The 25,477-nt window shown below is 41.1% G+C and overlaps 1 protein-coding gene across 1 annotated transcript; it reads left to right on the forward strand.

The window, feature by feature from the left end:
• Window positions 1–13,726: 13,726 nt before the first annotated feature.
• LOC115785837 (eosinophil peroxidase-like) lies at window positions 13,727–19,225 on the forward strand. Its single transcript, XM_030737739.1, is given in 14 exon segments — window positions 13,727–13,793; window positions 14,083–14,167; window positions 14,298–14,470; window positions 14,565–14,697; window positions 14,895–15,024; window positions 15,135–15,341; window positions 15,431–15,791; window positions 15,899–16,059; window positions 16,139–16,397; window positions 16,470–16,640; window positions 17,893–18,130; window positions 18,239–18,453; window positions 18,648–18,680; window positions 18,810–19,225. Coding segments are annotated over 14 exon segments (2,649 nt in total).
• The last annotated feature ends 6,252 nt before the right edge of the window (window positions 19,226–25,477 follow it).

The following is a 25,477-nucleotide window of genomic DNA, read 5'->3' on the forward strand; positions in this document are numbered from 1 at the left end:
AGACAGCAAGCTTTTTCAAACATTAGGCTTCACAATCAGTGCAGTTATACAGCAATGGTACACAAGAATATAGATAATAATTCAACATCATAACACATGCCTAATTGACAAGTTAATGCATGCACATTTTCAGTCTAGAACGAGGAACCACAACAGGTTTTGGTCAGAAGACCTCAGTGACCTGCGTGTCTTATGTGGATGCAGGAGTTCACTACTGTAAACAAATATTTGACCATGCAGAGCTCTGAATGTGATCACCAAGATCTTAAAATGAAGTCTGAACTTCGTGAAGAGCCAGTGCAAAGACGAAAGTTAGGAGTCACATGAGCCCACAACATAAAAAAAACAGCACAAAAGCTGTCACAAGAGGTAAACTGAAGCTACAGGGAGATTGAAACATGACAGAGAAATGATTTCAACATACCCAGGGTATGTCTGTGTGGTTCTCAGTTATCCAGGTCATAGAACTCTCTGGAGCTTGAAAAAAGGGTGACTGGCCTTCTTTTTGTTTCTTGATAATATTCACCTCTCAGGCTGAAAAAGGCTTCATCAGTTCTTCAGATACCCAGGGTATCTTTCCATTATCTGGATGGCTGTCGGGAGTGGTGCCCAAAAAACGACGTGGGCTTCATAGATAATTGGGAAAGTTTCTGGGAAAAACCCGGTTAGTTGAGACGGCATCCATCCCACTTTGGATGGATTTCTAGAAATCTGGCCAAATTTATTAACTCTCCTAAAATCTGACTACCCAGTGTTGAGACCACGAAGCAGAGTTGCCGTCTTACATGCCTCTCTGCAGCTTCTCTCCTCCTGCCATCCCCCCAAAACCCCATCCCCACAGAGTCTGTGCCTGCTCCCAGACCACCAAAAAACAAACCTAAATCCAGCAAAAAAACTATTTAAGCATAAAAATTCAAAAACAATATAGCTTCATCAACTACACCAAAGAATAAAACAATTAAATGTGGATTATTAAACATTAGGTCTCTCTCTTCCTAGTCCCTGTTAGTAAATTAGTTAATAATTGATCAATTTATTCTGCCTTACAGGAATCTGGTTACAGCAGGGTGAATGTGCTAGTTTAAATGAATCAACACCCCGAGTCACAGTAACTGTCAGAATGCTCGAAGCAAAGGTCGAGGAGGAGGAGTAGCAGCAATCTTCAATTCCAGCTTATTAATTAAAGACCCAGACAAAGTTTTAATTCCTTTGAAAGCCTGACTCTTAGTCTTGTAAACCCTAATTGGGAAATTCAAAAACCTGTTTTATTTGTTACTGTCTATCGTCCACCTGGAGTTTGTCTGATTTCTCAGAATTTTTATCTGATTTAGTGCTCAGTTCAGATAAAATAATTATAGTGGGTGATTTTAATATCCATGTAGATGCTGAAAATGGCAGCCTCAACACTGTATTTAATCTATTATTAGATTCAATTGGGTTCTCTCAAAATGTAAAGGAGCCCACCCACCACTTTAATCAAATTCTGGATTTTGTCCTGACATCAGTGTTAATTTTGACAGCAAATTTTGATTTAGTTTTAGTCATAGTCTTTTGACGAAAATGTAATTTAGTTTTAGTCATAATTTAGTCATCTGAATAGTTTTAGTTTTAGTCGAGGAAATTATCGTAAGAATATAGTCGACTAAATCTACAGTGGATTTAGTCGACTAAAATATAAAGGATGTAAAATGTAATGCTTTTTCTTCAGTTCCCTTGAATTATTCATTATACACACACAAAATTATACATTTTTTTAAAGTTATGCAATATTATTAATAACATTAACATTAGCGTTTCACCTGCTTCCCACACATCTGATCATTAACACCACCTTACTGAGATAATATGAGCGTTTTACAGCAGGACACACTCTGAAAGGTACAGGGCAGTGTTCAGGACTAAGATTAGGAAAGGCTAATCCACCGTGGTGTGGAGATTTTCTCTAAACACAAATGCTAAACTGGGAAAAACACTTTACCCTGCATGACATTAAAATGCTTAACTTTGCATTTGTCGTGTTTTTACCTGAGATTGTCACCCCACATGGTTTACACATGGTTTTGTTTGTCACGGTATCAAAAGACAAATGTGTCCATACATCGGCTCTTCTCTTTCTCCCTGCTGACATTGTTTACATAACTTTGTTCAATCGGAAGGAACGACTGATTTAGAGCAAATTTGTGCATCTGTGCGTTTGATTGGATGTTTTCCTAACTTAACCCGCCCTTTCACAAAATGTAATCAGTTCTGATTGGATTTCGTCCCCGCCAAGCATTTTCATCTCGTTTTCATTCGTTGATGAAAGTGTCGATTAATTTCGTTATCGTTTTCATCATTTTAGGTAGTTTTTATTTACTTATCGTCCCGTTATCGTCATGAAAAAAAGGTTCGTCGACGAAAATTATGACGAAAATATTTCGTCAACAAAATCAACACTGCCTGACATATGGCATAGAAACTGAAGACTTAACAGTATTCCCTGAAAGACCCCTCCTGTCTGATCATTTCTTAGTAACATTTACATTTACTTTAATGAATTACACAGCAGTAGGGAATAAGTTTTATTACAGTAGAAGTCTTTCTGAAAGTGCTGTAACTAAGTTTAAGGATCTAATTCCTTCATTATTATGCTCTTCAGTGCCAACACAGTGCAGAGCAGCTACCTAAACTCTGCTCCCAGTGAGGTCGATTATCTCGTCAATAGTTTTACATCCTCACTGCGTACGACTTTGGATACTGTGGCTCCTCTGAAAAGGAAAGCTTCAAATCAGAAGTGCCTGACTCCGTGGTATAATTCGCAAACGCACAGCTTAAAGCAGATAACCCGAAAGCTGGAGAGGGAATGGCGTCTCACTAAATTAGAAGATGCTCATTTAGCCTGGAAAAAGAGTTTGATGCGCTATAAAAAAGCCCTCCGTAAAGCTAGGACATCTTACTACTCATCATTAATTGAAGAAAATAAGAACAACCCCAGGTTTCTTTTCAGCACTGTAGCCAGGCTGACAAAGAGTCAGAGCTCTGTAGAGCAGAGTATTCCTTTCACTTTGACTAGTAGTGACTTCATGGATTTCTTTACAAATAAAATTTTAGACATTAGAGAAAAAATTATTCATAACCATCTCAAAGTCTCTGGAGCTTGAAAAAGGCGACTGGACTTCTTTTTGTTTCTTGAAGACGTTTCACCTCTCATCCGAAAGGCTTCTTCAGTTCTCAACCAAATGGTGGAGAGACCCAGGTATTTAAACCCCTGTGGGCGTAGTCCCCTGGAGGTGGTTATGACCCTCTATTGATCATGTGCTGGAACACATGTGCCCAGGTGTGAAGGGGGCGTGGGTCATATTTAATCAGTGGTTTCAGTTGAAACCAACTTAGGACTCCGCTCCATTGTTTCCTGTGGCCTATTGAGGTCACTGGAACAAAGGTGTGAATGGGGGTTGAGACGTCTGGGAAGGGAGCTCAGGACAGCACTGTAAGCGGGGGAAAGTTGGTGACGTAATCCACCTCCTCTGTTCAATGATGGTTGTTCACAGTGGACATAGATGGCTTCTTTCACTCCTCTTTCAAACCATCTGTTTTCCCTGTCCAGAATGTGGACATTGGCATCCTCAAAAGAGTGCCCTTTTTCCTTCAGATGCAGATGTACTGCTGAATCTTGTCCTGTCGAGGTGGCTCTTCTATGTTGTGCCATTCGTTTGTGAAGAGGCTGTTTGGTTTCACCAATGTAGAGGTCCGAGCACTCTTCACTGCACTGAACAGCATACACTACATCGCTGATCTTGTGTTTGGCGGGTTTGTCCTTGGGATGAACCAGTTTTTGTCTTAGGGTGTGACTTGGTTTGAAGTATACTGAGATGTCATGCTTGGAGAAAATTCTTCTGAGTTTCTCTGACAAGCCTGACACATATGGGATGACAATGTTGTTCCTCTTGTCCTTCCCATTCTCTGTAGTTTGTGTTTGGCCTTCATTCCTGTGCATCTTAGCTGATTTGATGAAGGCCCAGTTGGGGTAACCGCATGTTTTGAGGGCTTTCTTAATGTGTGTGTGTTCCTTATGCTTCCCTTCTGCCTTAGAGGGAACACTTTCCGCACGGTGTTGTAGGGTCCTGATCACCCCAAGTTTGTGTTCCAGAGGGTGGTGGGAGTCAAAGAGGAGATACTGGTCTGTGTGTGTGGGCTTCCGGTAAACTTCAATGTTGAGGCTTCCATCTTCCTCGATAAGCACCGCACAGTCCAGGAATGGTAACTTGTTATCTCTGGTGTCCTCCCTGGTAAAACGTATGTATTTATCCACTGAGTTAATGTGACGAGTGAAGGCTTCTACTTCTCGGGTTTTGATTTTGACCCAGGTGTCATCTACATATCTGTACCAGTGGCTAGGTGCCGTCCCTTTGAAAGAACCAAGAGCTTTACTTTCCACTTCCTCCATGTAAAGGTTGGCTACAATGGGAGACACTGGGGAGCCCATGGCACATCCATGCTTCTGTCTGTAGAATCCATCATTGTATTTAAAATATGTTGTGGTAAGGCAGAGATCTAAAAGTGCACAAATCTGATCTGGGGTGAAGCTGGTTCTGTTCAGTAAGGAATCGTCTTCCTGTAGTCGTCTTCTGACGGTCTCCACTGCCTCAGTTGTAGGTATGCAAGTGAAAAGTGAAACCACATCAAAGGACACCATGGTTTCATCTGGATCCAGTACAAGATTCTGGACCTTGTTAGTAAAATCTGTAGAGTTTTCAATGTGGTGGGGTGTGATGCCAACAAGCGGGGATAAGATGGTGGCGAGGTGTTTGGAAATGTTGTAGGTGACCGAGTTTATACTGCTGATAATGGGTCGAAGTGGGACTCCTTCTTTGTGGATCTTTGGGAGTCCATAAATGCATGGAGTGGCTTCTCCAGGGTACAGGCGGTAGTAAGTGGGGCGGTCAATGGCTTTTTCCTTTTCAAGTTGTTGCAGGCAGCAAACAACTTTTTTCTTGTAGTTGCTTGTGGGATCACGTCTCAAGACCTCATAAGTATTGTTGTCACTGAGGAGTGTAGTAATTTTGTTGTGGTAATCCGATGAATTCAGCACAACCGTGCACCTCCCCTTGTCGGCTGGCAGTATGGTGATGTTTTGATCCTTGCTTAGGGCTGTGATGGCCTTCTTCTCCTGAATGGTGAGGTTGGATGGAGGAAGTCTTGCACTGGAAAGAGTGGCTGAAACTTTCATCCTGATCTGTTCTGCTACAGGATGAGAAAGTTTGTTATTCCTTATAGCGGTTTCTGTTGCTGTGATGACGTCTACTATAGGAAGCTGTTGTGGGGCTATGGCAAAGTTGAGTCCTTTGGCTAGCACATTTTCTTCTGGTTTGGTGAGGACCCTGTCTGATAGGTTCTTCACCCACTTTCCTTGGTTTCCATTGCTTATCGTGTCGTCCTGTTTGTTAACAGATGAATGGTATGCCTTGGTTTGCAGAGTTTGAAATTTACGTAGTTGTCTTTCCTTGCCTTTGATGTGTTGTGCGAGCTGGGCTTTGTCCACAAATGTAGAAACTTCTTCTGCGATGGTGTGAGGTAAGAGTGATGAGAGTTTCTGCTGAGTCTGGTGGATTTTGTTCTGGAGTGCATCTATGGTGAAATGGACCTGTCTTATCCTTTCACTTAAAAGGTGGTTCTGTGCTCTCCATAGAATTTGGTCAGCTCTATGTCCTTTTACTGTGGACCCAAGGTGCAAACTCTTGGGAACCAGTCTGGACTGTCTGCATCTCAAGTTGAAACGAAGGTGGTTCCTGTAGTCCGCTAGCTTTCTTGAGTCCCTTTCATACTCCCGCACCAATTGAAGGGTGTTCCTCCCAAAGTGCAAGGCAATATGTCTGTGTAGATTCTCAGTTATCCAGGTCATAGTAGTCTCTGGAGCTTGAAAAAGGCGACTGGACTTCTTTTTGTTTCTTGAAGACGTTTCACCTCTCATCCGAAAGGCTTCTTCAGTTCTCAACCAAATGGTGGAGAGACCCAGGTATTTAAACCCCTGTGGGCGTAGTCCCCTGGAGGTGGTTATGACCCTCTATTGATCATGTGCTGGAACACATGTGCCCAGGTGTGAAGGGGGCGTGGGTCATATTTAATCAGTGGTTTCAGTTGAAACCAACTTAGGACTCCGCTCCATTGTTTCCTGTGGCCTATTGAGGTCACTGGAACAAAGGTGTGAATGGGGGTTGAGACGTCTGGGAAGGGAGCTCAGGACAGCACTGTAAGCGGGGGAAAGTTGGTGACGTAATCCACCTCCTCTGTTCAATGATGGTTGTTCACAGTGGACATAGATGGCTTCTTTCACTCCTCTTTCAAACCATCTGTTTTCCCTGTCCAGAATGTGGACATTGGCATCCTCAAAAGAGTGCCCTTTTTCCTTCAGATGCAGATGTACTGCTGAATCTTGTCCTGTCGAGGTGGCTCTTCTATGTTGTGCCATTCGTTTGTGAAGAGGCTGTTTGGTTTCACCAATGTAGAGGTCCGAGCACTCTTCACTGCACTGAACAGCATACACTACATCGCTGATCTTGTGTTTGGCGGGTTTGTCCTTGGGATGAACCAGTTTTTGTCTTAGGGTGTGACTTGGTTTGAAGTATACTGAGATGTCATGCTTGGAGAAAATTCTTCTGAGTTTCTCTGACAAGCCTGACACATATGGGATGACAATGTTGTTCCTCTTGTCCTTCCCATTCTCTGTAGTTTGTGTTTGGCCTTCATTCCTGTGCATCTTAGCTGATTTGATGAAGGCCCAGTTGGGGTAACCGCACCTACAACATTTCCAAACACCTCGCCACCATCTTATCCCCGCTTGTTGGCATCACACCCCACCACATTGAAAACTCTACAGATTTTACTAACAAGGTCCAGAATCTTGTACTGGATCCAGATGAAACCATGGTGTCCTTTGATGTGGTTTCACTTTTCACTTGCATACCTACAACTGAGGCAGTGGAGACCGTCAGAAGACGACTACAGGAAGACGATTCCTTACTGAACAGAACCAGCTTCACCCCAGATCAGATTTGTGCACTTTTAGATCTCTGCCTTACCACAACATATTTTAAATACAATGATGGATTCTACAGACAGAAGCATGGATGTGCCATGGGCTCCCCAGTGTCTCCCATTGTAGCCAACCTTTACATGGAGGAAGTGGAAAGTAAAGCTCTTGGTTCTTTCAAAGGGACGGCACCTAGCCACTGGTACAGATATGTAGATGACACCTGGGTCAAAATCAAAACCCGAGAAGTAGAAGCCTTCACTCGTCACATTAACTCAGTGGATAAATACATACGTTTTACCAGGGAGGACACCAGAGATAACAAGTTACCATTCCTGGACTGTGCGGTGCTTATCGAGGAAGATGGAAGCCTCAACATTGAAGTTTACCGGAAGCCCACACACACAGACCAGTATCTCCTCTTTGACTCCCACCACCCTCTGGAACACAAACTTGGGGTGATCAGGACCCTACAACACCGTGCGGAAAGTGTTCCCTCTAAGGCAGAAGGGAAGCATAAGGAACACACACACATTAAGAAAGCCCTCAAAACATGCGGTTACCCCAACTGGGCCTTCATCAAATCAGCTAAGATGCACAGGAATGAAGGCCAAACACAAACTACAGAGAATGGGAAGGACAAGAGGAACAACATTGTCATCCCATATGTGTCAGGCTTGTCAGAGAAACTCAGAAGAATTTTCTCCAAGCATGACATCTCAGTATACTTCAAACCAAGTCACACCCTAAGACAAAAACTGGTTCATCCCAAGGACAAACCCGCCAAACACAAGATCAGCGATGTAGTGTATGCTGTTCAGTGCAGTGAAGAGTGCTCGGACCTCTACATTGGTGAAACCAAACAGCCTCTTCACAAACGAATGGCACAACATAGAAGAGCCACCTCGACAGGACAAGATTCAGCAGTACATCTGCATCTGAAGGAAAAAGGGCACTCTTTTGAGGATGCCAATGTCCACATTCTGGACAGGGAAAACAGATGGTTTGAAAGAGGAGTGAAAGAAGCCATCTATGTCCACTGTGAACAACCATCATTGAACAGAGGAGGTGGATTACGTCACCAACTTTCCCCCGCTTACAGTGCTGTCCTGAGCTCCCTTCCCAGACGTCTCAACCCCCATTCACACCTTTGTTCCAGTGACCTCAATAGGCCACAGGAAACAATGGAGCGGAGTCCTAAGTTGGTTTCAACTGAAACCACTGATTAAATATGACCCACGCCCCCTTCACACCTGGGCACATGTGTTCCAGCACATGATCAATAGAGGGTCATAACCACCTCCAGGGGACTACGCCCACAGGGGTTTAAATACCTGGGTCTCTCCACCATTTGGTTGAGAACTGAAGAAGCCTTTCGGATGAGAGGTGAAACGTCTTCAAGAAACAAAAAGAAGTCCAGTCGCCTTTTTCAAGCTCCAGAGACTACTATGACCTGGATAACTGAGAATCTACACAGACATAAACCATCTCAAAGATTTATCTTCATGTTCGGCTGCTCTCAGCACTGCTGGTATTTGTTTAGACTCTTTCGTTCCACTTGATCTTTCTGAGTTAACTTCAATAGTTACTTCCTCCAAACCAGCAACATGTTTATTAGATCCCATTCCTACTAGACTGTTCAAAGAAGTCTTTCCAATTATTGATGCTTCTATCTTAAAAATGATCAATCTGTCTTTATTAGTTGGCTATGTACCACAGGCCTTCAAGGTGGCTGTAATTAAACCTCTACTTAAAAAGCCATCACTTGACCCAGCTGTCTTAGCTAATTATAGGCCAATCTCCAACCTTCCTTTTCTCTCAAAGATTCTTGAAAGAGTAGTTGTAAAACAGCTAACTGATCATCTGCAGAGGAACGGTTTATCTGAAGAGTTTCAGTCAGGTTTCAGAATTCATCACAGTACAGAAACAGCATTAGTGAAGGTTACAAATGATCTTCTTAGAGCCTCTGACAGTGGACTCATCTCTGTTCTTGTCCTGTTGGACCTCAGTGCAGCTTTTGATACTGTTGACCATAACATTTTATTACAGAGATTAGGGCATACTATAGGTATTAAAGGTACTGCACTGCATTGGTTTGAATCATATTTATCTAATAGATTCCAATTTGTTCATGTAAATGGGGAGTCTTCTTCACACACTAAGGTTAATTATGGAGTTCCACAGGGTTCTGTGCTAGGACCAATTTTATTTACATTATACATGCTTCCCTTAGGCAGTATTATTAGAAAGCATTGCATCAATTTTCATTGTTATGCAGATGATACTCAGCTTTACCTATCAATGAAGCCAGATGACGCACATCAATTAGTTAAACTGCAGGAATGTCTTAAAGATTTTAAGGCCTGGATGACCTCTAATTTCCTGCTTTTAAATTCAGATAAAACTGAAATTCTTGTAATTGGCCCCACAAATCTTAGAAACATGGTGTCAAACCAGATACTTACTTTGGATGGCATTACTTTGGCCTCCAGTAACTCTGTGAGAAATCTTGGAGTCATTTTTGACAAGGATATGTCCTTCAATGCACATATTAAACAAATATGTAGGACCGCTTTTTTGCATTTGCGCAATATTTCTAAAATTAGAAACATCCTTTCTCAGAGTGATGCTGAAAAGCTAATCCATGTATTTATTACTTCTGGGGTGGACTACTGTAATTCGTTATTATCAGGCTGTCCTAAAAGCTCCCTGAAAAGTCTTCAGCTGATCCAAAATGCTGCAGCTAGAGTACTGACAGGGACTAGAAAGAGAGAGCAGATTTCTCCCATATTGGCTTCTCTTCATTGGCTCCCTGTTAAATCTAGAATAGAATTTAAAATTCTTCTCCTCACATACAAGGTCTTGAATAATAAAGCCCCATCTTATCTCAGACCTCATAGTCCCATATCACCCCAACAGAGCACTTTGCTCTCAGACTGCTGGCTTACTTGTGGTTCCTAGGATACTTAAGAGTAGAATGGGAGGCAGAGCCTTCAGCTTTCAGGCCCCTCTTCTGTGGAACCAGCTTCCAGCTTGGATTCGGAAGACAGACACCCTCTCTATTTTTAAGATTAAGCTTAAAACTTTCCTTTTTGATCAAGCTTATAGTTAGGGCTGGATCAGGTGACCCTGAACCATCCCTTAGTTATGCTGCTATAGGCCTAGGCTGCTGGGGGGGTTCCCACAATAGACTGTTTCTTTTCATTCACCTTATTTACTTTGTTTATACTCCACTCTGCATTTAATCATTAATTGTTATTAATCTCTGGCTCTCTTCCACAGCATGTCTTTTCTCTCCCCTCAGCCCAACCGGTGGCGGCAGATGACTGCCCCTCCCTGAGCCTGGTTCTGCTGGAGGTTTCTTCCTGTTAAAAGGGAGTTTTTCCTTTCCACTGTCGCCAAGTGCTTGCTCATAGGGGGTTGTTTTGACTGTTGGGTTTTCTCTGTATTATTGTAGGGTCTTTACCCGCAATACAAAGTGCCTTGAGGCGACTGTTTGTTGTGATTTGGCGCTATATAAATAAAACTGAATTGAATTCAAATTGAATTGAATATTTTCATTATACTTGGTCGGGCACTGGGGATTACTTTAGATTTGGATCCCTCTCTAGCTATTTTTGGAGTTTCCTTTGGCCCCCCGATCCCATCTTCAAAGCAGCATGTAGTGGCCTTTTGCACCCTGCTGGCCAGGCGTGCAATTCTTCTAAAATGGAAATATTCCTCTCCCCCCACCCACAACTGGTGGCTTCGTGAGATCCTGAATTGCATTAAGCTAGAGAAGCTGCGTGCACTCAGGACAGGCTCTCTAAAGACATTTAACCAAACATGGCTGCATGTTCTCAGGCACATAGGGGAGTACGATATCATTCCAGACTAGTTGGGGGAGGTGAATGGGCGAGATTATCTCTATGTCTATTGTTTATGTATTGTTTATTTATTTGTGACCAACCTGTCTAACCTGGGTGACCCTTCCTATTTTATTTTAATTTTAACTTATTTATTTACTTTACCTTCTTTTTTTTGTATGTATGTGCACTTTCGTGCATATATGTGTGTATGTGTGTGTGTGTAGTACGTAGGAGGAGGGATGTGTAGAATGTTCTTGCGTTGTTTTTTTTTTATCTGTTTACGTATATTTATATGTTCCATAGGTTTCATTCATGTTTAATAATTCTCTTTACAATATAGGGGAATAGGGGGTGGGGGCAACTAGTGCCTTATTTGCCTGTTTTTTTTTTCAGTCCACCTGCATATGTCAATTTCGACTAGTTGCCAAATGTTTACCTGTCCACTGTTCTTTGTCTTTTTAGTGCCTTTTTTTCCCTTCCCCTTTTTATCTATTTTTGTAACTTTGCTATATTGGAAAACTTTAATAAAGAAATTGAGGAAAAAAAAAAAAATTAAATTAGTGTTAGTGTCTGTGGATCCTGATGACTGCGTTCCTCATGTCGGTGTTGCATCCTCTCTCTGTCTCTGTGTGTGTATTTGTGTGTGGGCAGCAGGAGTTCCTCACCAAGTTAATGTAGATTTACAATTTTAGCTTGTGGTGCATGTTTTTGCATACCTGTCTGTAGAGATTCTGTGCGGAAGGACTTTGAAGAGTCTTTCAAGGCCAGTCTGTCTAAGACAGCAGCAGAAATTGCAACAAATATAACAGCAGCTCTATTAAGCTATTTGAAGTGACCAAAATGACTGAAGTGACTACAATAGATCACAGATCTATAGGTCAAAACTTTCTTTAATGTAAAAGTAAAGCATCACTCATGTTCATGCTTTATTGTAGCCAGTGAATATAATATGGAAGATAAAGATACATTTAAAAGCCTTGGAATTATTATTAGTAATAATGATATTTCACATTCAGTTCATTGGCAAGGTGTAGACACCTTAAACCATCATCTCATTGCCAAATAGGGAAATTGTGATGAAAAGAACATTACGGACATGCCTCACTTTTTTTTTTCAAGACACGCATTCCACGAGTTTCCTGGATCACGCAAACTGTCAGTTTGAGATGTCTGAGCTGTGCCTCCCATACAGGAGTTTGCAACAGGTTCAAAGCTGTGTTTTTCTAAGATCCTGGCAGCCAAAGATGCACGATACCATGTTAACACATAGACAGTTGTGCAATTATCGAAGCAAACGATCATATTTACTTTCTTTATAAAAGCCAGTTTTACTTATTCATTTATAGGTATTGTTTTGGTGTAGTTTATGTGGCTGTGTGAGTGCGAAAAGAGTAAGAAGCCTATATGTAGCAAGACATTTACAATGTCAATTGTATAAAAATGCTGTTTGTGCTGAAAAACATTTTTCCGCACAGAGAAGAACAGTTGTTGTCACAACTACATGTTAGGTTACTTGTTTGTAAACTATACAACATGAAATGTGGTTTCACCAGGACACAATTTTCTCCTATGTTTTGTCGGACAGTGGCAACTAGGATGAAAAACACTAATGTAAATGGGAATGCGAGTATGCAACACCGTTTTAAATCCACAAAGCTAACCTACATTCAGTCACGTCTTCTGCCAGTTTAGAAATTTTCTGGCTTGATGTAAATCTTAACAGGAAGAGCTACAATGAGTTTAAGCAGAACTTTTTTTCCTTAAGTGGTTGCACAAGATGGGAATTTCAATCCTTTGCGCATCTTGTCATAAAATCTGGACAATATTTCTTTTCAGCGAACCCAGCAACACCTACATATGTGACATTGCTGTGCTCCTTTGTTTGTTGAGCATTGTGTAGATAATAACAACCACAGACTGAAATAAAATAAAAATAAAATAAAATGAGATAAAAGTAGTAGTTTAAAAGTAGTTTTTCAAAAAGAAAATACGTAAATTATATTTTTACAGAGCAGAACTTTTGCAGTTTATGCAGGGATATGCAAACATTATCATCTTTTGTGGTTCTGTAAAAACAACCGATCTAAATGTAAAGATTGAAGAAAGAAACTGTGTCCATCAAGATTACACTTGATACAATATATCCACAGTAATCTAAAACTTCAATTTAAGTGCAGAATTCGCTTACAAGTGCATAAATAAACAGACAAATGTATGAATTCAAGAATAATAGATTGAAATTATAACACTATATTTGAGATGTTCTTTTCCCTGATTAAATCAAAATTACATTCTATAAGTTACATTATGTCAAAAATATTCTTTCTTGCCATGACTAATCAATGGAAAAAGACATTTCCAGCAAAGATGCTCCAGTGGAGGAACAAGGAAGGAGAAAATTCATGTTTTATCTGAGCAGAATTCCTCTCTACAGATGAAATTACATTTTGCTGCTGGCTCTATAAAAATGAGCCGTGAATCTGAGCAGCTCAGACTTCCTACAGCAGCTGGAAGATCAAGGTGGATGCGCCAGGATATTAGAACTCAGAAGAGAAAAAGAATACAGATACCTTACTCTCACAGGTTAATTCTTGTTATTTTGCATCACATATATAAATAATCAGTTTTTAAAAGATTTATATATATATATATATATATATATATATATATATATATATATATAAAATTATATTATATACATTTGGATTTTATATATATATATATATATATATATATATATATATATATATATATATATATATATATATATATATATATATATATATATATATATATATATATATATATATATATATATCTTTCTACTAGTATTTATGTGATGGCAAGTATTTGTCTTTGTTCTGCAGAGATGAATCGGTTTCTGTGCCTACTGGCTGTAGGCCTCTACCTGTGCTTGCAATGCCAGGTTAATGAAGGTGAGCCTCAACTCAGTCTTCTGAAAGCTGTAAATAACTTTTGATGCATTCATCACTAAAATTATTTTAAATAATCACATTCTTCTACCATCTGCAATATGTATTTTCTACATAATTGATTAGATGTTAAAAATGTAAATGTTTTATGCTGGCTTAATTTTAATTTGTGTAAAATACAGAAATTATGTGAAACATAAACATTTTCATGAATTAAGTGTAGTGTCATTGTCCCCCGACATTAAAAGTGAATCAAGGAGTAAATTAAACAAAACATTTTCTCTTTTTTCAGCACATTTGAGCCGGAGCTACATTGAAAAAACTGTGCTGGCAGCAAAGGCCAAAGTGGACGCAGCCTATCGGTATTCAAGGCAACAGTGAGTGCACAGATCTCTTAAACTACTGTACATTCTTCAGCCCCTGAAGGACACAGCAGCAAAAATCTATCAAAGTGTAGAATAGTCTTAATGAATGATTTTATAAATGTGACCTCCCCACACATCACAGGAGCGTGGACCGTGTGAGGAGGGACGCACGTTACGAGGATGTCGTGCGGCTAATGAAGCAGCCCAGAGGAGTCTCCCGCATTGTTGTGCGCTCTGCTGATTACCTGGCTACCTCTTTGCAAATGATCACTGATAATCTTGAAAGGCGTCACAAACGCTCCATCAATGCCACAGGTGTGTATCTGAAATGTTTCTTTTTATTTATTTTTTACATTTTCCATACATGTAGCCTTAAAACTAATTTATATACCTTGGCTGTCTTATTCAGATTTGCTCTCTGATCAAGATCTGCAGACCCTCATTGGTCTGACAGGCTGTTCTCCACGTCAGCGCATCCCTGCTTGTGAGACGACTCAAAATTTGCAGGCGTATCACAGTGCAAGCGGTGTCTGCAACAACAGGTGAGGCAGTTATTTCTAACTTTTCAAGTTATAAAAGAATATCTGCCTGCACAGTGAGCTTTCATTGAGTGAGCAAGTCAAATCCCTATTTGGTACTAATTATGATATCCATTATTTGGGTCTTGGATGATGACTTTTGTTGCACACTGTGTCCCTTTCAAACCATAGAATACAGTGTATTTGTTCCTCTCACTTAGGAGAAACACCCGCTGGGGGGCCTCCAACATACCTTTTCTCCGCTTGCTCCCTCCTGTGTATGAGAATGGTTTTTCTACACCTAAAGGCTGGACCCCTGAGCGTCCTATCAATGGTCATGTTCTTCCCCTGGTAATACACTTTAGAATAATATCCTTCCTGGTCACACTGCGAAATGCTCTGGAAAATATGTGCACAAATCCTCTCACCAAAGTGCTCATTTTCCACATCCTTATCCACAGGTAAGAGACGTGTCCAACCGCATTTTGGCAACAGCGAACTCTGAAGTGGAGAACGACCCACTCTACACTTTCCTGGTGACAATTTTTGCCCAGCTCAGTGACCACGATTTGACCTTCACCCCTACCTCTCCATCTATTACCACATTCAGTGACGGCATCAACTGTGAAATGAGTTGTGTGCGCAAAGACCCCTGCTTCCCCATTCCAGTCAGTGCCATTGCATTACTCAGGAAAAGACACATTTACATACAAATGCATGCAGGGTGAGTACTGAGTGCCTCTTGTCATCCAAACAGATTCCCAGCAGTGACCCCCGGTTTGGCATTAATTCAAAGGAGTGCTTGCCCTTTACTCGGTCAGCACCAGCGTGTGGCTCCGGAAACAATTGCTTGAACCTCGGCGCGAGCACTGTCCGTCAGCAGATCAACACTCTCACGGCCTTCGTTGATGCAAGTCAGGTCTACGGTTCAGATGATGCCAAAGCTCGCTCCCTCCGGGACTTCTCCACAGATGAGGGTCTTTTGAGAGTCAACAGGCAATTCAATGACAACGGCCGTGAGCTTCTGCCCTTTGCCACAGGGAGCACCAATCCGTGTGCCACCCGAGCTCGCATTACCGATGATACCACTGCCCAGGAGGTGCCCTGCTTTGTCGCTGGTAAGAACTATCAAATTTACTGACATTCACATTTCTAAAGTCTTCAGTTGAGTCTAAGCATTGCACAGAGCTGACAGAAGTTTGATTTTTTTTATGTGATTTTTAAGGTGATGACCGCTCAAATGAGAACATTGCACTGACCTCTCTGCACACACTCCTGCTGCGTGAGCACAACCGACTGGCACGCGCTCTGGTCCTCCTCAATCCACAGTGGAATGGAGAGAGACTCTACCAGGAGGCCCGCAAGATCGTGGGTGGATATATGCAGGTTAGAGAGGAGCGTGAAGTATCTTAATTATCATATTCAAAATGTTTATGGAGTTGTTGAGTTTATTTTTGTCTTTCAGGTGATCACATACAGAGACTTCTTACACCACATTGTAGGCCCAGACTTCATTTCCAGGCAGTTGTCCACCTACCCCGGTTATAATAGCAATGTGGATCCCAGCATCGCCAACGTGTTTGCCACAGCTGCTTACCGTTTTGCTCACATCATGATTCAGCCTTTCATTTTCCGTCTTAATGAGATGTACCAGGATCACCCTCAGTACCCCAGCCCACTGCTGCACAAATCCTTCAATGCACCATGGAGGGTCATCTTTGAAGGTAGTGCCTAAACCTTCACCTTCTCAGTTCTATCATAGACAGAGTGAATAAATGATATTGTTTGTTTGTCAGGTGGTGTGGACCCTATCTTAAGAGGACTGGTGGGTCGCCCAGCTAAGCTGGGGACTCAGCAGCACTTGTTGAGCGATGAGCTGAGGGACAGGCTGTTTAAATTCTCCGCTAGGTTGGCTCTGGATCTGGGTTCGCTGAACATGCAGAGAGGAAGAGACCATGGACTCCCTGGTATTAATTTAATCTTTGTACATATAATTCAGGTCTAGAGTTTGTCGTCCTTAATGAAACATAACACGGATACCATATTGTTATCCAATCAACATTAGGTATCCATGTAAAGTAAACTTTTTGAAAAATAGATACATATTCAGTTAATATATTTTAGAAGTTTAACCAGTAAATTAAAATTTTTTTTTTTCTGTTTAATGGCCAAACCATAGCTCTTAATTAAAACTAGGCAATGACATAAGAATGCACTTAGATATCATAAGCATTTCTTTTTGTAGTCATGCGTTGATTCCCTTCACACTTCTTCTTGATTCACCAAGTCATCTCAAGCAATTCAGTGAAGAGTATTCTCAAAGGCTTCTTATTATGACCTGTTTTAAGATCCCTACACTGGCACAATGTCAGCTTGATTTTAAAATCCCATTGGCTTGCTAATGCTAAATGTTAAATGCTGTGCCAGCTTGCTAATTCCTTGACGGTAAACAGATGGCTAATTCTGTGGATCCCTCTAGTCTGTGTTATAATCCTCTGCAAATAAAATGCTGTTTACCTGCAGCTATTGGTAATAAACATTCAGTAAGCAACACATTAGTGTGTTTTCCTTGTGAGTCTACAAAGACAAGAAACAAGACAAGCTCCTGGGATTTTACGTTTAATAAGAAGCCTAAAATTGTCCTATGCTTCCTTTGTCCTCTACTTCCCCCTTTGTTTCATGCTGGTTGCCATTTTGCCCTGCAAAATCGAGCATGAATAGGACCGTTGCATGATCGCACATGCCATCCCTGGTGGTAAATTGCAAAATGTGGTGAAAAATACTATAGTGCAGGGATCTATCCAGAGGAAAAAAAAAAAATCAGTCTGGTACTGGCGATGGGGTGGCGTGTGAGGTGCATGCCTGCTGGCTAATTGCAGTGATAGAACAGTTCCAATAGCAAATTGTTGAAATTCTCAATCTGGTGAAAGACAGCATAGCACAGCGCAGGAGAATCAACCGTTGGCTGGATCCCTGTACTTCTTTAACCTGGCATTTGATTGCGTATGCTTTATCACCATTGCTTGCTTTACATTTATTTCCGTTTTTCACTGTAACTCATCTGAATTTTTTATTTTATTTTACTTTTTGCCATTTTAAACTTTTTATATTGTATCTAGCATTGCATCTATTATTCCCATAATTTCTGAATTTGGTTACACATCTAAGGGCTCTACTGCACATGCCTTAACTCTCCTAAACTGTGTTGATCATTTTAAGGTTACAACCAGTGGCGCAAGTTCTGTGGACTGTCACAGCCACAAAATCTTAATGAACTGGCTACAGTGCTGAAAAACACAGATCTGGCCAGGAAGCTCCTGCATCTTTATGGCACCCCTGACAACATTGATGTGTGGCTGGGAGGCGTAGCAGAGCCATTTGTCCATGGAGGAAGAGTGGGACCCCTGTTTGCTTGCCTGATTACAAATCAGTTCCAAAGGATTCGCCAGGGAGACAGGTAAGCACACAGGAGATTACACAGCCAACACTGCTGAGGTTCAGAGATCTGTGTTTGCCACACTGTTACATTCAGGCTTTAAACTTTAAAAACACTGTCCCATTTCAGACTTTGGTGGGAGAATGAAGGAGTCTTTACTGAGGCTCAGAAGAGCTCACTGAGGAACGTATCACTTGCCCGTATAATCTGTGACAACACTGGTATCACTGAAGTCCCTGAAAAACCTTTCCTGTACCGGCCTCGAGGGTCTGGCTACACCCAGTGCCACTGCATTCCCGCCTTTGACCTCAGTCCATGGAAGGAGGGGGGTAAGTTCTGAAATTGTTTCTGACATGTTAGACTCAAGAAAGTCAGTGCTGGTATTGGATTATTTCAGAAATAATGATTCCCCTTTCATTTCCTTAGCACAAGGCCCAGTACCGCAACCAGCGCCAGGTAACTCTACTGCTTCCTGTAATTCTAGCTCATGTTAATAGAAACATTTTGAACATACTAATTTTTATCTCTTTTTTTCTAGCACAAGGCCCATGTGGACCTCCAGGGCCTCAAGGTAAATCTACCATTTCTTGTTCTATTGTCCATACATATTTAAATTAATATAAATGTATTACTATTAAGTTATACTGCAGTGGAAAGGTTCTTTTGAAGTAATAATGCTGAAGTCTTCTTTAACGAACAGGACCACCTGGCCCCGAGGGCCACACTGGACCTCCTGCCAACCAACAGAAAGCTGCTTTCTCAGTGAAACTCGGCAGCAGCTCCCCCAAAGCTCACTCACCGATCATTTTCCGTGATGTAATCTACAATGGACAGAACAGCTATAACACTAAGAATGGGCAGTTTACATGTAATCAGCCAGGTGTTTATGAGTTTGACTTCAGCCTCACAATCAACAAGAATGCTGCTGCTGTTGATCTGCTGAAAAACGGACAGCTTGTTCTGCACGCATACACCACAAAGCATACTGGTTACCTGATTGCCAGTGGCAGCATTAATGTTCGGCTTAGCAAGAGCGACAAGGTCTGGCTGGTTATAAACCAGGGTGGTAATATCATCAGTAGTGACAGCTACTTCAACGGGCATCTGCTGTTTTAACTGTAAGATGTCCACTGACACACAACATCTTCGAAACACTGAAACAAAATAATTTTTTCCCCACTTATTTTTTCTAATGTGCAGCTTGCCTGTAGGTTATGATTATTAGCCAGCAGTTAGCTGCTGTTAGTTAGATTACTAAGGCTATAGTCACCCCACTCTATGATACTGATACCTGCACTGGTAAGACAATAAGGAAGGTTTTCTATGTTCGTTTGATTAGTTAATCAAAAATTCTTAAATGTGATTTTTTTAGCCTTTTCTTGGTAATGAAATAAGGTAAACTTTTAGTTTTAAAATGATTTTTGGATTCATGCTTTTGTTTATATAGAGTTTAAGTGTAAGCCTTTGAGTTCCTAATAAATGAACATGAGCAGACCTCTGTCTCTGAGTGAATTTTATGATGATGCAGGAGATTATAATATAAAGCAAGTTTTTTACTTTTGTTTTTTTTTTAAATGTTCTTTTGTTTGGTTGTTTGCCTACTTTGAAAATCACAGCTTAAAGGGCACATATGCTTTTAAATCCTTCCTTTTCATATGTATATCATTCAGTTGTGATCTACCCACTGTATATAAAGTAGAACTGTAATGTTTTGGTCTGAATTCCTTGTTATAGAACCTTTTACAGCCTACGTCATCAAAGGATGCATGCGCATTTTGGCAATGGAAGTGAACTGCTACTCCATTCAAATCAATAAGAGCAATGAGACTGCACAGCGTTTAAACTTGATTTAAAAGCCATATCAACATCAAAATGTCTGGCTGTTGCATGGTTGGCTGTTAGAATATCTACTCTACCAAAAGTGGACTGAAGTTGTACCAGATTACCACGGGATCATGGCTGTTTGAGAGAAAACGGGGGTGTCTGTGATTGTAAGCCATCAAATGTATTGATAAAAATAGACTGAGGACATGATCAGAAATGCTCGCGTTTGAAGCGCCTATTTTATATCAGGTAAAGTTATTTATCTAATCTGGTTATAGTGAGATGTCAGGTTTAGATAAATATTAAAATCTAAAGTAAACAGCATTAGCTGGTAAGTTATTTGTCTTTTAAACTGTAGTGTGGCTGGCTATTTACAGGACTCAGAGAGTCCTGATTTTTAAATTAATATTTAATCGCACTATAGATTACAATATGCAGTGCCAGTCAAAAGTATGAGCAGACTCACATATGAATAGTTGAATGTGTTCAAACTTTTGACTGGAACAGTATATATAGTTTTTCCTTTGTAAATCAATAATATCTGCAGCCAGAAAACTCTTAGCAAGCTAGAAAAGCAATTTGACGAAGTACTCACACTGCCATGGAGGTACAATACGCTGTGAGGACGTAGTTCTCTGATTTGTTTATATTTGTTTGTGACCCGATGTTAGCAGAGACAAGATGCACAGAGATCCTGGCGTGGAAGCCTAGACTTTACCGACGATCATCAAGGAGGAATAAAAACACACCAGCCATCAGTTTCCCAGACTTGAACCAACTTCCCGCGAGAGGGAAAAACTTTATTCACGCCCACCAGTGTATACCACATGTCAAAAACAACACGCCTCATTGGCTGTTGGCGTCCTCTGCCACATTAATATTTAACACAAATAATTTGTCTGTAGACAACAGGAAACAAACATGCCTTTTGCACAATTGAGAGCATATCTGCCAACACCCCCACTTGCTCTCACATTGTCATTCTTTCAAATAACAAAAACATGAGGTTTCTTTCCTTACACTGTATACACTGATACACAATCAACCTCCAAAAATAAACCTTTCAAACTTAACCAGCTTAACTTTTGTGGCAGGTTTTGTCATCACATCTGCTACCATCTCATCTGTTGGACAATAACTCAAAATAATTTTTCCCTCATTCACAGTTGACCTTACAAAGTGATACTTTATATCAACGTGCTTACATCTCTGTCTGGTAACAGGATTCTTTGCCAATGCTATCGCACCTTGGTTATCTTCATAAACCTTAGACGGTGCATATTGCTGTCCATCAATACCTTCTAATAGTTGTAGCAGGTACAGACACTCTTGCACAGTTGCAGCTAATGCCATGTACTCAGCTTCACAGGTAGATAAAGCAACAGTGGGTTGCTTTTAGGTTTTCCATGAGATCAAAGGACCATTCTCATTCAGACTTACACAATATCCAGTTGTGCTCCGTCTGTCAGTTAGATCCGCTGCCCAATCTGCATCACTGTATGCTTGGACCTTCAGTTTCTCATCACATTTTCTGTAACACAGTTCTTTCTCAGATGTCCCCTTTAGGTATCTCAGTATATGTTTTACTGTAGTCCATTGTTCCTCAGTTGGCTCAGTGAAATACTGTGACAGTTTGCTTACTACAAAACTCAAATCTGGTCTTGTGCATGTAGCCAAATAAAGCAGGCTACCCACTGCCTCTCTATATTTCCTGACATTGTCCATCATTTCTGCACCATCCGTGTAGCTTACTTTCTGTTCACAGGGTGTCACTCTGGCTTGACAATCTTGCATGTCAAACCTTGTAAGTATTCTTTCAACATATTTTTTCTGTGACATTCTTACACAGTCATCACTCTGGTCAAAATCTATACCAATGAAATGTTTCAGTTTACCCAAATCTTTCATTTTGAACCTTGCTGTGAGCATTTCTTTCACAATAGTCAATGCTTTCACATCCCTGGCTGCGATAAGCAGGTCATCTACCCATATTATCAAGATCACTTTCTCATTTTCTGTCACCCTTGTGTAAACAGAATGGTCAGCAGGATTCTGCCCAAAGTTGTTTTCACACAAATATTCATGTAACATCCTATTCCAATTTCTGCCTGATTGCTTTAGCCCATACAGTGACTTTTCCAACTTGCACACCAATCTTTTATCTGTGTCAGATTCCACCTCATAACCCTCTGGCTGTTCCATGTATATCTCATAATCTACCGGTGCATGTAGGCAGGCAGTTTTAACATCCATCTGATGTAAAATCATGTTTTCTTGCACTGCCTTTTGCATCAACACTCTGATACTGGTCAGGTTAGCAGTAGGAGAAAATGTTTCCTCATAATCTACACCCATCTTCTGACTGTATCCTTTGGCTACGTATCGTGCCTTGTATTTTTCAGTTCCATCTACATTGTTTTTGATTGCATAAACCCATCTACTCCCCACTGTTTTCTTACCCTCTGGCAAGGTGGTTAAGGTAAATGTGTCATTTTCTTTCAGTGACTCCATTTCTTCATCCATTGCACCTACCCATTTCTGGGAGTCAGATGAGGTTACTGCTTCTCTGAATGTTAGGGGTATGTTACACATGACTCTGTAACAATAATCCATGTTAGTCAATACTTGATCACCACTGTCTTCACCAGTTACATATTCACTCAAATATTCTGGCTTTTTCCTCACTCTGGAAGGGTAACGTGCAGCCTCATGGTTTGTCTCACACTCTTGTGACTGGTTACTGGAAGCTGACATTGAGCATCAGTATTTTCTCTAGTCTTGCTAGTCCTGTTTTGTACCTCAAAGTCATCATCATCACCTGGCATCATGTGAGTTTGTGTCTCTCTCTCTACAGTTGTTCTGATAACAAACTTCACCAGTCTGTGCTTCTGTACCTTCCCACTGTTAGGGTAGTAGACCATGTAAGCTGGACTATTCTTGTCATAGCTGACAAAAACTCCCTTCTCACATCTCGAGTCTAGTTTCCTCTTGTTCTGTCTGTAAATATAACACACTGTCCCAAATCTCTGCATCCTAGAAAGGTTTGGTCTTCTTCCTGTCAACATTAGATATGGTGTCTGTTTTGTGCGTTTGTTAAAACATCTGTTCCTCACCACTGTGGGAGCCAAGTTAAGTTAGGTTTTATATATATAGTATTTATTTTCCTCTAAACCTTATTTTGTTTAAATAGTAATTTAATAAGTAACGTTAAGGTTAAAATTTAAGTAAAATTATTTTATTACATTCATGTTTTCGTATTGGGATCTTGTTGTGAATAGGGTTTGAGTAAAGGCTGGGTTATAGTTCAAGCTCGTCACTTCGTGAGTTTATGCAAATTAAGTGCAGCACTGGAGAGGGAGCGAGGAGGGCAGTATAGCGCTGCAGCGTAAGACAGAGCCACACGGTTTTGCTACCGTAGTCTTGTTTAGTGTGGAGGAAACTTAGGCCTGGAGGCTCTTGTAAAAGGATGTGAACCTGTAATTAAACTTTTTCTTTTTCCTTTCTACATTGGAGTACTGTGGAAGTTTTTCCACTTTGAATTAACGGACACGAGTGAAACCGGGGACATTAACCTTGTGGCAGCACAATAGTAGCAAAACCAACTCGTTGTGGATAAATTAACACCCGTGAACGGATTTCAAACAACCATGAAAGAAAAAACAAGTTGCTGCAGCGGCAAGAAACGTGAGTATATGGAAGTATACAGTAGAAAATTGCTGAGTCATCGCGGATGCTGAGCTAGCTTCTAGTCAACTTGCATGCCTTTTGGATGATTAAAGGAGGATTTTACTGTGGTTATTTGGAAGATTAACATCATGAACATTGAAAATGAAGATAGTATGGCTGCAATGGAACATAGGGCAGTGAAAGTCACACCTAAAGGTATGGAGGAAAATCTGCACCGTGCTATTAACTTACGAAAAGCCAAGTTAGCCAAGTTAACAGGCACAGTAAAGCGGGTGTGCCAGCTGATGGAAAAGGAAGGTGATACCAGCCTAACAGAAGCAGGGCAGTTAATGACAGAATTTAATGAGCTGTTTGGAGAGTTTTGTGGTTTGAACACAAAGGTTAAGGAGCTGCTCCAACATACGTCAGAAGAGGATTTAAATAGTGATCAAGAAAAATGGTTTGAACCTAAGGCTGATTCTTTTAAGGCTTTTGCGGAGACGGCTTTGACTTGGATTGAAGAGAAAGCTAAGTGCATTGCAGAGGCTGAAAAATGCGACGAGGAGATTAAGCCATCCGACACCGTGTCTAATGCCTCACTCTCCAGAGGTGGTGAATGAGGCTCTCGTGCATCATCGACAGCATCTTCCACACGGATGAAGATAGAGTTGGAACGAGCTGCACTGTTGGTTAAGGCATCATCCTTGAAACAGAAACGCTTGCTGGAGGAAAGAGAGGCTAAGCTCAAAGCTGAAAAGGATGAGCTAGAAATACAAGCAGCTCTGGCAGCAAATGAGGCAAAGATCAAGATCCTTTCAGAATATGAAGGTCACGCATCCAAGGCATCCAGTCGTACCTCCAAACGGAATGGAATGAATTCTTATGTGGCGTCACACAGAGTTGAAGATTTGTTAGTTCAACAGCAGTCAAATAGTTCATTCCACGTGCAGGAGAGACAAATACCAAACAATACTAGGTTCCAAAATGTACAACAAGCACACGGCATTACCTCCCAGTCACCACAGACACCCAGTGCCCTACAGGATGTGGTCGAAGTTCTAACAAAGCAGCAGAAGTTAGCCACATTGCCCCCGCAGAGCATTTCTGTGTTTAACGGGGACCCATTGGAGTATCGGCTGTTCATCCTACAAGATAGCAGTGGCATACATTAACAAGGCTCTTAATTGGCCAACCATCAAGTCTGACGACGGGGAGGCTCTTCATGCTTTTGGTCTCTACCTCACTGGATGCTGTAATGTCATGGCAGAAGTAGAGTACATGGAGGAGTTGGATAACACAGCCAACATGCGTACTATCATTGCCAAGCTCCCATACAAACTGAGGGAAAGGTGGAGAACGCTTGCTTGTGGCATATTGGAGAAGGAAAAACGAAGAGTCAAGTTTGCAGATCTGGTGGATTTTATCAATAAGCAGGCCAAAGAAGTTTTTCACCCACTGTTTGGTGACATAAATTACAGCACCTTAAAGGTCCAAGTTAAAGGACAAGTGGATGAGAGGTTGCAAAGAAGAAGTGGTATCAGAAAGGGATTCACCACAGCTGCAACTATCACCACTACACAGGACACACACTTTAAGGCAAAGAAAAAGGTCAGCGGAAATCAGATGTGTGCATTTTCCAAACCCTGCCTCTTCTGTCATGGTGAAGAGCACACTATGGAGCAATGCAAGAGGATGAGGAAGTCGCTTCATAAGGAAAAGATTGATTTCTTGCGAACTAAAGGACTGTGCTTCAGCTGTCTTAAACAGGGACACATTAGTAATGCATGCAAAGAAAAGGCAAGTTGTCAGGTTTGTGCACAACCACATCCCACAGTGTTACACATGAAGACAAAGCTTAGTGGAGTTAACAAGGAGGCA

The sequence above is a fragment of the Archocentrus centrarchus genome, chromosome 9, assembly GCF_007364275.1.
Source record: "Archocentrus centrarchus isolate MPI-CPG fArcCen1 chromosome 9, fArcCen1, whole genome shotgun sequence".
Taxonomy (NCBI): domain Eukaryota; kingdom Metazoa; phylum Chordata; class Actinopteri; order Cichliformes; family Cichlidae; genus Archocentrus; species Archocentrus centrarchus.